The sequence below is a fragment of the Glycine soja genome, chromosome 20 (genome assembly GCF_004193775.1).
Source record: "Glycine soja cultivar W05 chromosome 20, ASM419377v2, whole genome shotgun sequence".
NCBI classification, from domain to species: domain Eukaryota; kingdom Viridiplantae; phylum Streptophyta; class Magnoliopsida; order Fabales; family Fabaceae; genus Glycine; species Glycine soja.
The window spans coordinates 50,279,770-50,293,427 of record NC_041021.1 but is presented as its reverse complement, the minus strand read 5'-3'; the positions used below and the strand labels follow the sequence as shown (position 1 = coordinate 50,293,427).

General features: G+C 28.4%; 1 protein-coding gene across 1 annotated transcript; it reads right to left on the bottom strand.

Annotated features, from left to right (window-relative positions):
• Positions 1 to 5,704: 5,704 nt before the first annotated feature.
• Positions 5,705 to 7,518, bottom strand: LOC114402266 (3-ketoacyl-CoA synthase 19-like). The gene has a single exon (XM_028364775.1). The coding sequence runs from the start codon at positions 7,460 to 7,462 to the stop codon at positions 6,005 to 6,007; it is 1,458 nt and encodes a 485-aa protein (XP_028220576.1). The 5' UTR covers positions 7,463 to 7,518; the 3' UTR covers positions 5,705 to 6,004.
• Between the last annotated feature and the right edge of the window lie 6,140 nt (positions 7,519 to 13,658).

Genomic DNA, 13,658 nt, shown 5'->3' with positions numbered 1-13,658 from the left:
CCTAGATTCCCACGCTAGTCCTTTCATCATCGACTTAAGTACTGCAATGTCTTATTTAAATATTCGCACTCCTTATTTACTATTGGAAATTAAGTGTGTGATTAATTGTTTTCTACACATTCCTAGTCAGTTGAAGGAAAAAGTATAGAAGGTTTATTTGAATTTACAGCCCTAAGATTCAAAAGTATGTTTGAGAATAAAATTACTTTTGAGGTATGTTTGATTACTTCTAAAAAATATGTCCAAAGTAAATTTGCTTAAAAATTCAGTTTTAAAGAAATAAGATTTATAATACTTTTACCGTCCAAACATGCACATATGGTGAATTAACTTAAACATCCGTTTGAGTTGCATCAACATATCCAAACACGCTATATATATAGCTAACTCGCATCAAAGAATTTAATCATGACCAGTGAGCATGCACCATTGGCATTGGAGTCTAACCACAACGATTAGTTAATCTATTCAAAACGAATTAAAGTGGGCAACAATAGATCGGAGCCCCCACAAATTCTACACGAGATCGATCACTGTCCACCCCACATAGTCCTTGCCACCAACTCAATGACCAAATTACCCATAGCTGTTTTTCTTTTAATTACGTACGCAAAGTAATACATGAAGCAGTGTAGCACCTTATCCATTGCAAGTCATGACACATGTGAAGTTCTGATCAGATTCAAACTTTATATGCTCAAATGGTCGTTCTAAGGAATCCATGTCAATATTACAATGATCTAGAGAAAGGTCCTTTAATCAAGAGGAAAGAGAAAGATGTACAGGGCAATAAATGTGCCAGAGGAGTCATGCAATCTTCTTGACTGGTTGTTTGGTTTGGTTTGTTTTACCCTGCTGAGCCACACAAAATATTAATTCAATACTTTCTTTCTAGCTAGTGGGTAATAATAATAAGGACGGCACGAATTAATGCTTCTACCATCTTCTGGTAAGGCAGTAAATGAGGGAGTTCGAATGCACTCTGCACTCTGCACTCTGCACATCGTGCTAGTATATAGAATGAGCCATTATTTGCATTTGCATGCAAAGTCTCCTTGTTTCGTGTTTCAAACAGTGCCAAAACTAAAATACAAAAGCTATCTGATGATTGATTGTTCTCAATTCAATAATTGGGTATGGAGCAGAATGAAATAAGTCAATAACAATTTAAAAATGTCTAAACAATAATGCATATATGGACTGCTGATTTTGTTTGCATTCTTAACAGTAGTATTACACGTACTTACTTAATTAATTGACGCTTCTTATCTCTTTTTTTCTTGTTATATTACAATACTAATTTTATACTACTATCCATCATTTATATTTGCACCGGTGGTGTGATCAATGAATCAATCTATATCTATATAAAATTATATAAAAGAATAGTCTAACAAAATTACATTTTTATCCTCTTTGATTGACTGACATGTGTCATTTTTTTGGTTTTTTTGTCTTTTCAGGTTATTAAAAAGAAGAAGAAAAGTGCGCAGTGCGCATAGGATGTGGAGAGAGTGAGGGTGTTGTGTGGAAATGTATCAGTGCATGTGTAAGGTCAGAATCACAGCTTTTGTTGCTGAATGCGCGTTTAACGTTTTCACGCACCAAACCTGTTCCTTCACTCACTGATCACTACCTTTCATTATGCCCACCATCTGTCCTCAATGTTTAACATTATATAGTGTTTTTTTTATAAAGTGAGAAAATTATTTTTATTGGTTTTTAGTCTTTTTTTTAAGTAATTATCAGTTATTAGTCATAAGAGTCAAATTTGTGTACGCTTGATTTAATTTATTTTACAAAATAGTAATTACTTTCTTTTAATAATTTCTTAAAAGAATTTTAAAAATAAACAATAGTTAATAAAAATTTCGTTGAATCTTTTTTGTTATATACGCGAATTTTTACTAAAGGCAAATTTTAATTTCGTTGAATCTTTTTTTAGTTAGTTCATATTAATTTATTTGAGTTTATAAAATTAGATTTACGTAATAGTACGTATGTAATTTTGCATAATTAAAAAAATTCTGATATCAACAATCAACAATCAACAACGATTATAATAAAATAGAGTATAAAAAATGTGCCCGCTAAAAATTAGCTATTATGGCAATGAATTCTAAATTCTATCATTCAGCAACTTTTGTAGATTGTAGGGTCATTAATTGATGGTTGCAGTGACAGAGTTGTTATTTTTTCATCATTTTCAGCATCAGAATCCCTTCTTACAAGCTCTGCAATGTGCAGCATACACACACCATGAGTGTTCCTGATCCAAGGATCAACTGATTCTGTCACTAACAATGCATGACCACAAGAGATTGATAGTATTTAAGAAGTTTCTTTCGAATCAAATTTCTCCTTTCATTCTTCCTTCCTGCTAGCTCTCACTAACTAACAGGAACGTTCCACGTACGTAATCACCACGCAATATATCCAACTTTATACTTAATTATTACTGTTACAAATGTTTTTATACACTAAATAATCATGTAAATAACAATTCCTTGGTATTATCCAAATCGTGTGATAAAGAAACTCGTGGACAAGACTGTATTGTCATACTCAATTATCTTCAAACTGCTGTACTATATATGGGGACAATTAGAGAATGGATGGTGCGATGATGTTGTAAGACAAGACTTTCGGAGCTTGAACTAATTTTTCTAATGTAATAAATCAGTTGTTATTGTTTCACATGTTAATTAAACTGTACGTATCATAAATTTTACACTGCACGTAGGAATTTCTTTTCGGCCGAAGAAGAAAATTTTCAAAAATATAAATAGATTGAGTTCATGAGTAGTGAGAAGGTGCACAACACAATTAATTAATTTATCAAAAGAAAAAAGGAACACTACACAACACAAGTTTGCGGCAAGTTTTGTTAAAGGGAAAAATCTTAGGTCCGGCTCTAATCGTGTTTAAAGATTTTTAAGATCCTATTATAGAAATAGAAATAGAAGAATTAATTACTGACATGTTTACCTTTTATGCTTTTTTTTATCTTTTCATCTTTTTTTATAATCAAGTGTTAGGCAAGTTTCGTTAAGGGGAAAAATCTTGGGTTGGGCTGTAATCTTGTTTAAAGATTTTTAAGATCCTATCATAGATATAGAAATAGAAGAATTAATTATTGACACATTTACCTTTTATGCTTTTTTTTTTATCTTTTCATCTTTTTTCATAATCAAGTGCTAGACAAGTTTTGTTAAGAGGAAAAATCTTGGGTCGAGCTGTAATCGTGCTTAAAGATTTTTAAGATCCTATCATAGAAATAGAAATAGAAATAGAAGAATTAATTATTGACACATTTACCTTTTATGCTTCTTTTTGTCTTTTCATCTTTTTTCATAATCAAGTGCCAGGTAAGTTTCATTAACGAGAAAAACCTTGGGTCGGGCAGTAATCGTGCTTAAAGATTTTTAAGATCCTATCATAGAAATAGAAATAGAAATAGAAGAATTAATTATTGACACGTTTACCTTTTATGCTTTTTTTGTCTTTTCATCTTTTTTCATAATCAAGTGCTAGGCAAGTTTCGTTAAGAGGAAAAACCTTGGGTCAGGCTGTAATCGTGCTTAAAGATTTTTAAGATCCTATCATAGAAATAGAAATAAAAGAATTAATTATTGACACATTTACCTTTTATGCTTTTTTTTTTTATCTTTTCATCTTTTTTCATAATCAAGTGCTAGGCAAGTTTCGTTAAGGGGAAAAACCTTGGGTCGGGTTATAATCGTGCTTAAAGATTTTTAAGATCTTATAATAGAAATAGAAATAGAAGAATTAATTATTGACATGTTTACCTTTTATGCTTTTTTTTTTATATCTTTTCATCTTTTTTCATAATCAAGTGCTAGGCAAGTTTCGTTAAGGGGAAAAACCTTGGGTCGGGCTGTAATCGTGCTTAAAGATTTTTAAAGTCCTATCATAGAAATAGAAAAAGAAGAATTAATTACTGACGCATTTACCTTTTATCGTTTTTTTATCTTTTCATCTTCTTTCATAATCAACTGATACTGCTTCATTGACTTGTGCAGCGGAGTCCTCTGTCTATCGGCCTTGTTTTCTTCTTTCATTAAGCGTAGGGAAATATAATTTGTTTTTATTAGTAGCGCTTATATTTTCTTCTATCATTAATTCAAAAGTTTGATTTATGTAAAAAAAAATATCATTAATTAATCATTTTTTTCAATATAACTTATAAATTAATTATTATAAAAAATAAATTTATCATATATGATCATTTTATAATTAAATAACAATATAATTTGTGCACATATTATTCATTTATTAAATTATAGTTGAAAAGAGTAAAATTATCAAATTTTATAAGTCAATTATAATCATTTTAAAAGAGTATATAAATGTATAAAAAAGTATAATTTGTTAAAATGTTTTAATATCTCAGGATGACCTACTTATCCAAATCAGAAATCAAATATAATAATAACTACATCAGTCTTAGAAGTATTAAAATTTTTATACGAAAGATAATTCAAAATTTGATTTCTGTAAAATATTTGGTATCATTAATAAATTGTAAATTTTTTTCAAATATAACTTATAAAATAATTATAAAAATTAATAAATTTATCATATATGATAATTTTATGATTGAATAACAATATAATTTGTACACATGTTATTCATCTATTAAATTATAATTGTAAAGGGTAAAATTATCAAAATTTATAAATCATTTTTATTCATTTTTTGAATAAATGAATTATTCATCTAATTAAATGACTTTAATTATCCTATATTATTGACACGTTACTTAAACATGGCTAAAATGAAAATTTTGAAAACTTAGAAAAATAAAACTACAGGAGATATACATGGGACATGACATACCAACCGTAATAGCCATGTGTAATGTAAAGGAAGTAGAAATAAAATTTTTCCTTTATTTTAGTAATGAAAAGGATCAAATTCTTTTTATTCATTAAAAAGTAGTTTAGAAAAAATAACACAAATAATTTTGTATATTTTTTCTTACAATTTTTATACTTTTTTACATAATCTAAATCTTTAATCTAAGTATAATTTCAGTGCTAAAACAAAAACAAAAACAAAAAAAATTAGCACAGAGCGATCCATGCACAAATGACTGACTAGTTTTCTATAATGATGGGTAACATGTTAGGCGTTTAAAAAACTGTTCAAAAATCATTTTCCTTACTCTTTTTCGCTAAACGTGACAGAAAATTAGCTCATTAATTTCTTATTTAATCATTTTGTTTGTTTCCTTAAAGTAAGGGTAAAGATATACTCAAACCATGGTTTTAAGTTCCAAACAAGAAAATACACACCCTAACCCTAACCCTAAGAGTAGTACTACTTACTAACTCAGTTAATTCACGTTTCTTAAAAAAAAATTAGTCAACTATATTAAATTTATTAATTATTTATATTATTATTTTAAAATTATTTTTCATTAATATTTGAAGAAACAATAATTAAGTAAGAATGTATAAAAAATAATAATTAATATAACCATAAATTAAAAGATAATCTTATAAGAAAAAAATCTTCATTCTTATTATCATTATATCAGGGGCCGACGGAATAGTTAACAGCACCAACAAAAAAAATTAAACAAAGAAACTCATTGGAAAAATGCATTTTGAAGAAGCGACAGCCATGCAGAAATTTAGGTTCTACAAGCAAGTCAGCAACCCCAGTTGAGAACAAAATCAAACCCACATTAATGACATGAAACTTTATTTCACCAATAGCACAATAGTACATGATTTTGAAGAAGCTTTGTCAACAAATCAACTCTACACTTGTTTTTCCTCCTCTAACCAGATAAAAAGAACTGTGTTTAAACATGAACGTGAACAAATATTTAAAAAGCTGCAGGAAATTAGCATGATGACATCCACATCTTCCTAATTTAAATAACCTGTATAGTCTAGAGTTTATATTCTTTCCTTTTCTCTTCTTATTTTACTGAACCCCCCCCCCCCCCCCCCCCCCCCTCTCTGTACCCCTCCTAAAGGACCATCCTGCTAAAATCCAACCTCACAAAGCTAAGATATTCATCATTGATCCAATCATACTTTTCCTTGAAAGGGTTGTTTAGTGTGTCTGGAGGGTAAGTTTCTATGCAGTCCTTCCACACATTAGTATCAGACAAGTCCCTCATGACCTCCCAAACACAGTTGTTGCACTTGAACCCAGCTCCAAGACTAATCATGAGGATCCTATCCCCCTTCTTGAGCCTCTTCTTGGCCTCCATGTACCCTAAAACATACCAAAGTCCACCAGCAGAAGTGTTACCCCAACGGTGAAGTGCCATCCTTGCAGGCTCAAGGTCATATTCATTGAGCCTTAAACCCTTACCAACCCCATCAATAACTGCCCTCCCACCAGGGTGCACACAAAAGTGCTCTATCCCAGCTTTGAAATTCAAACCCCCTCCCAACACATTCAACTTTGTCTTCTTCTTATTACCCTTTCCAAGAACCATCCCAGTGACAAAGGGTAGCAGCTCCCTCTTCTTCATCCCACTATACCATATAGATGCAAAAAAGAACCTCACCATTTCCCACAGTGGCAGAATATTTGGCGCCATCGCTTGAAGATTCACCGTCAAGGCTTGAGCAGCACTCTTCACAAGACTCTTGGTGAGGAGAAAACCTGAATACCCTAACTCATCCTCCATCTGTATGCAGCAGTTGTAAGCCTCATCATCAGCACCATACTGAGTCCTCTCCATGTGCTTCAGTTTCAATATCGCACGGCTCTTGAGAGAAGCCTTGTTCGTAAACATCATGGAGCAGCCACCAGAGCGAAAGAGACAGTTAGAAAGCATCATTTTCTTGTCCCTTCCGCAGTACCAATGCGCACCGAGATCCTCAGTGCTCACAACAACCCCAACGGAGTTCTCGTAAGTCTTGAAAAGCTGTTGCACGACATCGATAGCAACAACGCTCGCACTGCACCCCATTCCGGCAAGGTTGAAGGCCTTGATGTTCTCCCTCATCTTGTACCTGTTTATGATGCGTGCTGTGAGAGAAGGTGCTGGGGAGAACAAGGACACGTTCACCACAAGGATGTCTACCTCCGAGGGACGAATTCCTGTCTTCTTGAAGAGGTTGTCCAGTGTATCGAACATGATCTCGTCTATCTCCTCGTACGTGTCCTTCAGAGTTGGACACTCTTCTCTCCCTTCCAGAACGGTTCTGGGGCAGTAAGTGTTCTCCCCAATACCAGAACTCACGATGGTTTTCAGGAGGAACCTTAACTCCTCCAACCTCAGCTTTCTATTTCGTAGCACGATTTTTGCTGCGGAGTTCGTGTCGAGTTTCGTGTCTTCTGGGGGCATAAAGCACTCGTAAGCCAACATGTAGCATGCTTGTCCTGATCTACGTTGAAGAATAATCAACTTGTAGAAGGTAAAGAAAGAGTACAATAAGAAGGGAAGGAGGCATAAGAACAAAAGATCCATCGATATAAGAAAGAAGGGTAATATGAGGAGAGAAGAATAGGGATATATGTTTGTAATTGTGGTTGCTTCAAGTGCAAATGCATCTATATATATATATATATATATACACACACACCAAGGGCCACGTGTTTGTGTGTAATATGCTAGTTGTACGTCACTCACAATTTTACAAGTTGCGTGAGGAGGGTGTGGGTGTGCCCTACAGACAACTCTTAACCAGTCGATATTGACTGTGAATAGTGAGTGCTCTCTCTCTCATTCTTAAAAATGAAAGATTGGTTTATTACTTTGGGCAAATAAATATTAGTGTGAGTTGTTGTGGCGATCTCTGGTCTTTTCTATTTACTTTTCATTCATCAATTGACACTGAGAAGTTTCCAACCCTTTTTCGTCCAGTTATTATTTATGCTGCATAAACAGGATTCTCGTTGGAGTAGGTCAAAGTTATTAATTCCTTGTGGACCAACCAGCTTAGCCACTCAAGCTAGCCAGCTAAAACTCAATTTGCCAACTTCATCGATCATCTTTGCAGCCAGTTTAGTTTAGATTCAGAACTCAACTAACATCGGCCATTGGAGTTGAGAAACTTTAATGACTCGCAAGTTTCGGTTATGGTCTCTAGATTAACTAGCCTGCATATGCATAGCATAGGTTAATTAAGTTCCACTAGCTAGATATATATGGTGGTACCCTGGTACATTTGCATATATTCAATATTTTCAATCTAAAGCAGTCGCTTAATTAATTACATTCAATGTTTAATTTGCTAACTCTAATGCTTCGCCAATTGATCTCATCGTAAACTTTAATTTTAAGATCATATATGTATATATATGAATCACGGTCACGTTTCTGTAGTTATTTTATTTAAGTCAAGTGCTAAACACATGTATTGAATAAAAAATTTAAAGTATAAATATTTTTATTAAAAGACGAATAAATTATATTTTTTATAATTATTTTATGTTTTCTTATGATTTATATAATTTTTTTTTAATTTTTTAACCGATAATCTAAATGCGTTAACGAGACCCTTTATTTAAATATTTAATTTTAAAGGATTTGTGAATAATAAGTATATATCATATTCATTTGACATGTGCATAACATCTAAAATATCAAAAAGAATTGAAAACAAAAATATCATCTACCTAATACCTTTATGCCTTTTAACGCAGGCTAGCATCCGCTCCTCCTACACGACGCTCCTTATTAGTCCTTTCATCCTTTTTTTTCTTTTTCCCTTCTAAGTTCCATGCATTTAATAAATAGAAAGAAATTAAAGACGAATGTAAAAATAATTTTAGAGTTAAATTTTGATGCATTGTTACTCTAAGCTGTCTTATCGTATAATAGTATTGTTTTGACACATCGTTTAATAAATTTATTATTTAGAAGTAATGCTTTTTCCACATCTTGTGCCCAATTGGATTTCATGAATAATGATATCATTTTGCCTATAAAAAAAATGGAAGTAATTTTTTTTTCTTATTGAGTTATGTGAATTTTTTTTTTAGATTGTGACATTGAGCATCTAATTTTTTTTAATCCTTTTAAAAGCTATACTTGGTTTTAATGTTAATTAATTTCAAATTGAAATCTGGTTTAAATTATAGACTTGAATCTTGACACACTATATGATTTTTTAAAAAAATAAACTGAATTTTAAGATCATCGTAGTATAAATGTATTTTAATTTGAATTTTATTTTAAATTTAAATTTTGACACATCAAATTGACAAAAACCAATTTTCATTATTTCTTATCTAATAAAATAAAATATTTATTTTAACAATGAAAATAGTTACTACTTTTATATTTATTTTATTTATATTATTTATCTAAAGGTACTTGTAGCTTACTAATGTAAATTAAATTCATACTTTTAGCATCGTAAATATGTTTAATATATTGCGTACGTAATATTTTTCTTTAAAAACAGAAAACAACTTTAAGTAATTCAAAGATAAAACTTGAAAACATATATGCTTATAGGATGATAACCCAAACAACTAGCAAAGAGTACTATTGTTGTAACAGTAAAAATAATCAAAATGAAATAGATCACATATATACATATGCCAATTTGGATGGGTGCTCTCAAAGAAATTGCCTAATGTATTAACGCGAAAGAAGAAAAGGATACTCCGTATAAAACTGTCTACTTTTATCACTCAAAATTCCAATTCACAATCATGTCCCATTCTATCCTATTATGTCGGCGATCCTGTGACATTGTCAGCATAATTTTTTCACATCTTCACTGAATTATATATATATATATATATATATATATATATATATTGATTTTTTAACATAAATATCCTTAGTTTTTTTTCATATAAATACATTAACAAACTACAACTTAAAATATAAAATGATATAACTTCCTATCGCATGCTAAAAAAAATAAATATACATTAACAAATGTTTATAAGATTTGCTGACATATACATTTTTTTAATTAAGGTGGTGTAGATTAACAAATCTCATATATATATATATATATATATATATATATATATATATATATATATATATATATATATATATATATAATTAAAAATATTCAATTAAAAGCAATACTTAGTTAGCATATATTATAAGAATATTCCGTATATTATAACAATACTTGCATTGATATTTATGTAATTAATTATCATTATCACCATTCATAAAAACAAATTTACTTCTCAAATATAATTCAACCTCTTTGTAATTAATCAACATGTGCTGAATTTCATTATGAACCAGTCAACAACTACTGATTGATATGATATTTGCTTAGGAAGAAAACATAACTAATTAGTTAAATAAAAGCAATTTTTTTGTTTCATGATGCAAATATTAATCCTTTCATTTGAGCCTTACATTAAATTCTCGGGGGAAAAAAAGACTCCATCGAGAGAAGTGGAGATGACCCTAAATCTGACAAAAAGTCCTTCTCAGTATTTGTATACAACTTTATAAACGAAGGTTGGATCTTATTTTTTTTATGTCAAATATAAGAAAAAAATCAATTAATTTTATTTTATTTTATATTATCAAGTCTGAAATATTTTCATTTAATTGAAGTTTTAGTTCTAATGATTTTATTTTATTTTTGATAAAAAAAATTCTAATTCTAATAAAAGGTAAGCTGAGAACAAAGATCAATTGAAATTGATACAATTAAATCAATTATTTTTTCTTATATTTTAGATCCAAGAGAGTATTGATTAATCAAAGAAAAACTAACTAAATCAACTTAATTGATTTGATTGAGATTTTTGGCTTGATCAAGAGTGTTTCAAGCCAATAAGACCCAACCTATTAATAAGCAGCCCTAATTCTATAAAAGAGTGTTTCAAGCCTTCCTAGCTAGTACCTAATAATCTCCTTTGAGTGCTCAATGTTTAACTGATAACCTCCGATGCTCTGCTTTGGAAGTTTTCTTAATCATTTTAGGTTTTGCCTTTTTTTCATTTATTTCCTAAACTTTTTTTTAAAAATCTTACTAAAATTAGAACAAATTTAATCAAACGAATTACTTCTTAATATCATCATCATACTACCGCCATGTTCTAAATTCTTTTTGTGTGTGTAAAGAATCATTGATTTAATTAATCTTAATTGAGCCTGACTCGGAAATTGTCCTCAAGGAGAGGTAAGAGCTGATATTAATATCTGTGTTTAAAAGTTTTCAACCATATTAATTACAATTAAAACTCGTTTACTCAGCCTACTCTTGTTTTAAATAGTTTTATTTATTCTTATTCTTAGTCTTCTTCTTCTTATTATTATTATTACATTTGAGTATTTATTTTTTAAATACGAATAAATCTCGTAATATAATTTTTTTTATAACAAGTTGTTTCATTATCATTTAAAATTTACTTTATGTTTACTAAAACTTAAATTATTAAATACTTAATTTTTCATGTTAATATATGTGTGTGTGTGTATATATATATATATATATATATATATATGTTATTTAAATCTCAACTTTCTAAAATTAATTACTTAAATTTTTTAATTAATTTATTTTTCATCTCAAATTTCAGTTATTTATAAACTCGAGTTATTTTAAAAAAAAATCTTAAATTATCCCCTTAATTTAAACTACTTATATTTTTTTACAATTTTTTTAAAATTATATGTATATATATTGTAATTTTAAATATTTATCTTTTTAAGGATATACTTAAATGAAAAAACATGTTTAATAGACAAAAACTTATTAATTAGGATGAAAATATCCTTATAAAAAATGAAAGAAGCATAATCTTTAATTCTTGAAAATATTTTGCATATTAGATAAATTTTAATATATTTAATATTACATCAAACAAAATGTAGACTCAAATATTAAATAAGACTAAGTGATACTTTATCTATTAAAAATATATTGCTTATAAAAAATTAAAATAATGTGTTATGAATAGTCTCCTTCGATAGGTTAGTCATCCTGTAAAGCTCGGCGATTTAAATTATCATCATCCATGACCATGACGTAAAACCGTACATCATCAAATCAAAGATGCGTGATGCAAGAATATATACAGGAAAAAAATATGTTTTCGTCTCTGTATCTCGTAAAATCAATTCTTGATTTTAGTCATTGTTCTTTCTCTATATAACCACTTTTTTTTTTGGTGTAGGCCTCTATATAACCTTTATAATACTAATTAAGATTTACTCTTATTATTTTCTCTTAATAAAGGTCATCTAACTTCTTTTTTTTTTTTTTTTAAGATGTCGTCTAACTTATTATTAGGAATGTCTGGATTTAGTTCCAAAAAAAAACATCTAAATCAATATAAAAATTATGTGGTTAAATTTGGTTTCATTAAAATTTATCATCAAATTTCAACCAAATCAAATTATTTTTTTTAAAAAATTTAGTTTGGATCAAATTTTGAAATTTTTACTAATATATTATTTCATTCAAAATTATATTTTTTTATCTTTTAAATAAAATTATATTAAAAAATTACTAATAATAATATACAAAATTTGTTAATGAGCTAAACATTTTGTAAAAGAATATGTTAAATTTTCGTTCATTTTAAATAAAAAATTATTGAAAATTTGTTTTTTTAAAAAAGTAATATATACATTATATAATTTTTATATACATAATATCATAAAATATATAAAACTTAAATAATATATATATATATATATATATATATATATATATATATATATATATATTTGATTTGATTTTAAAAATGTAAATTCAATCAAATCAAATCGATTAATTTGAGTATAAAATTATCTAAACAAATAAAAAATTATTAGTTTGGTTTGGTTTTTGATCTTTTAAAACGGATTTTTATTTTTATTTTGAATAAATTTGGATTTGAGCACCAATATTTATTATAACCCGTATACGTAACCACTTAAATACAGCCAAACTTGGAATTAAGCATAATTAAGGTGTTTTTGTCATAAAAAAAAATATTTTATTATTTCCATAACTATAGTTGAATAAAAATAAAACCAAAACGTATCCTTTGCACTAAGATAAAAATATTATATTTTGTTTAAGAATAATTAAGTTTTTTTACTCTTAACTTCTTCTTTTTTACGAATTTTATTTTTTATTGTATTAAAAAAATATAAATTTTATCTTTTCTAATATGACACGTTGACATAAAGATAAAAGTTTGAGATAAAATTTGTTGAAAAACTAAAAAGTTGATAAACCTAAAAAAAATATTATAAGCAATTTCAAAATTTTCATCTCTATCAAATCACTTATCATATCTAACATTTTTTCTCTATTAAATCTCATATATATCAATTGGACTTTAACCAAATGAAAACTTATACAATAAATGAAGTACATAGTGATTTCTAAATCCATAATTAATGTTCAAGAAAAATATGGAACTATTAATTCAACCCATAAAGTCAAATTCACTAGTAAATAGATTCCCAATCCTAAAATAGTCTAATAAGTTTTATTGAATAAATTTAAAACAGAAACCATTTAGTATGAACACAACGTAGCTTCAAAACTATATAGAAAATTAATACTGGTGGCAACTGGAGTGTTAGTGTAATCTATCCATAAGACAGAAAGTTTAGGAAGTTCAACTAACGCAAATTCGCAATGAATGGTGACAGAAAATGTAAATAGTGATGATGGTGATGCATCAATACCCAGTTTATGAGGGAAAATAATAATAAAAAAAAATCATATAAT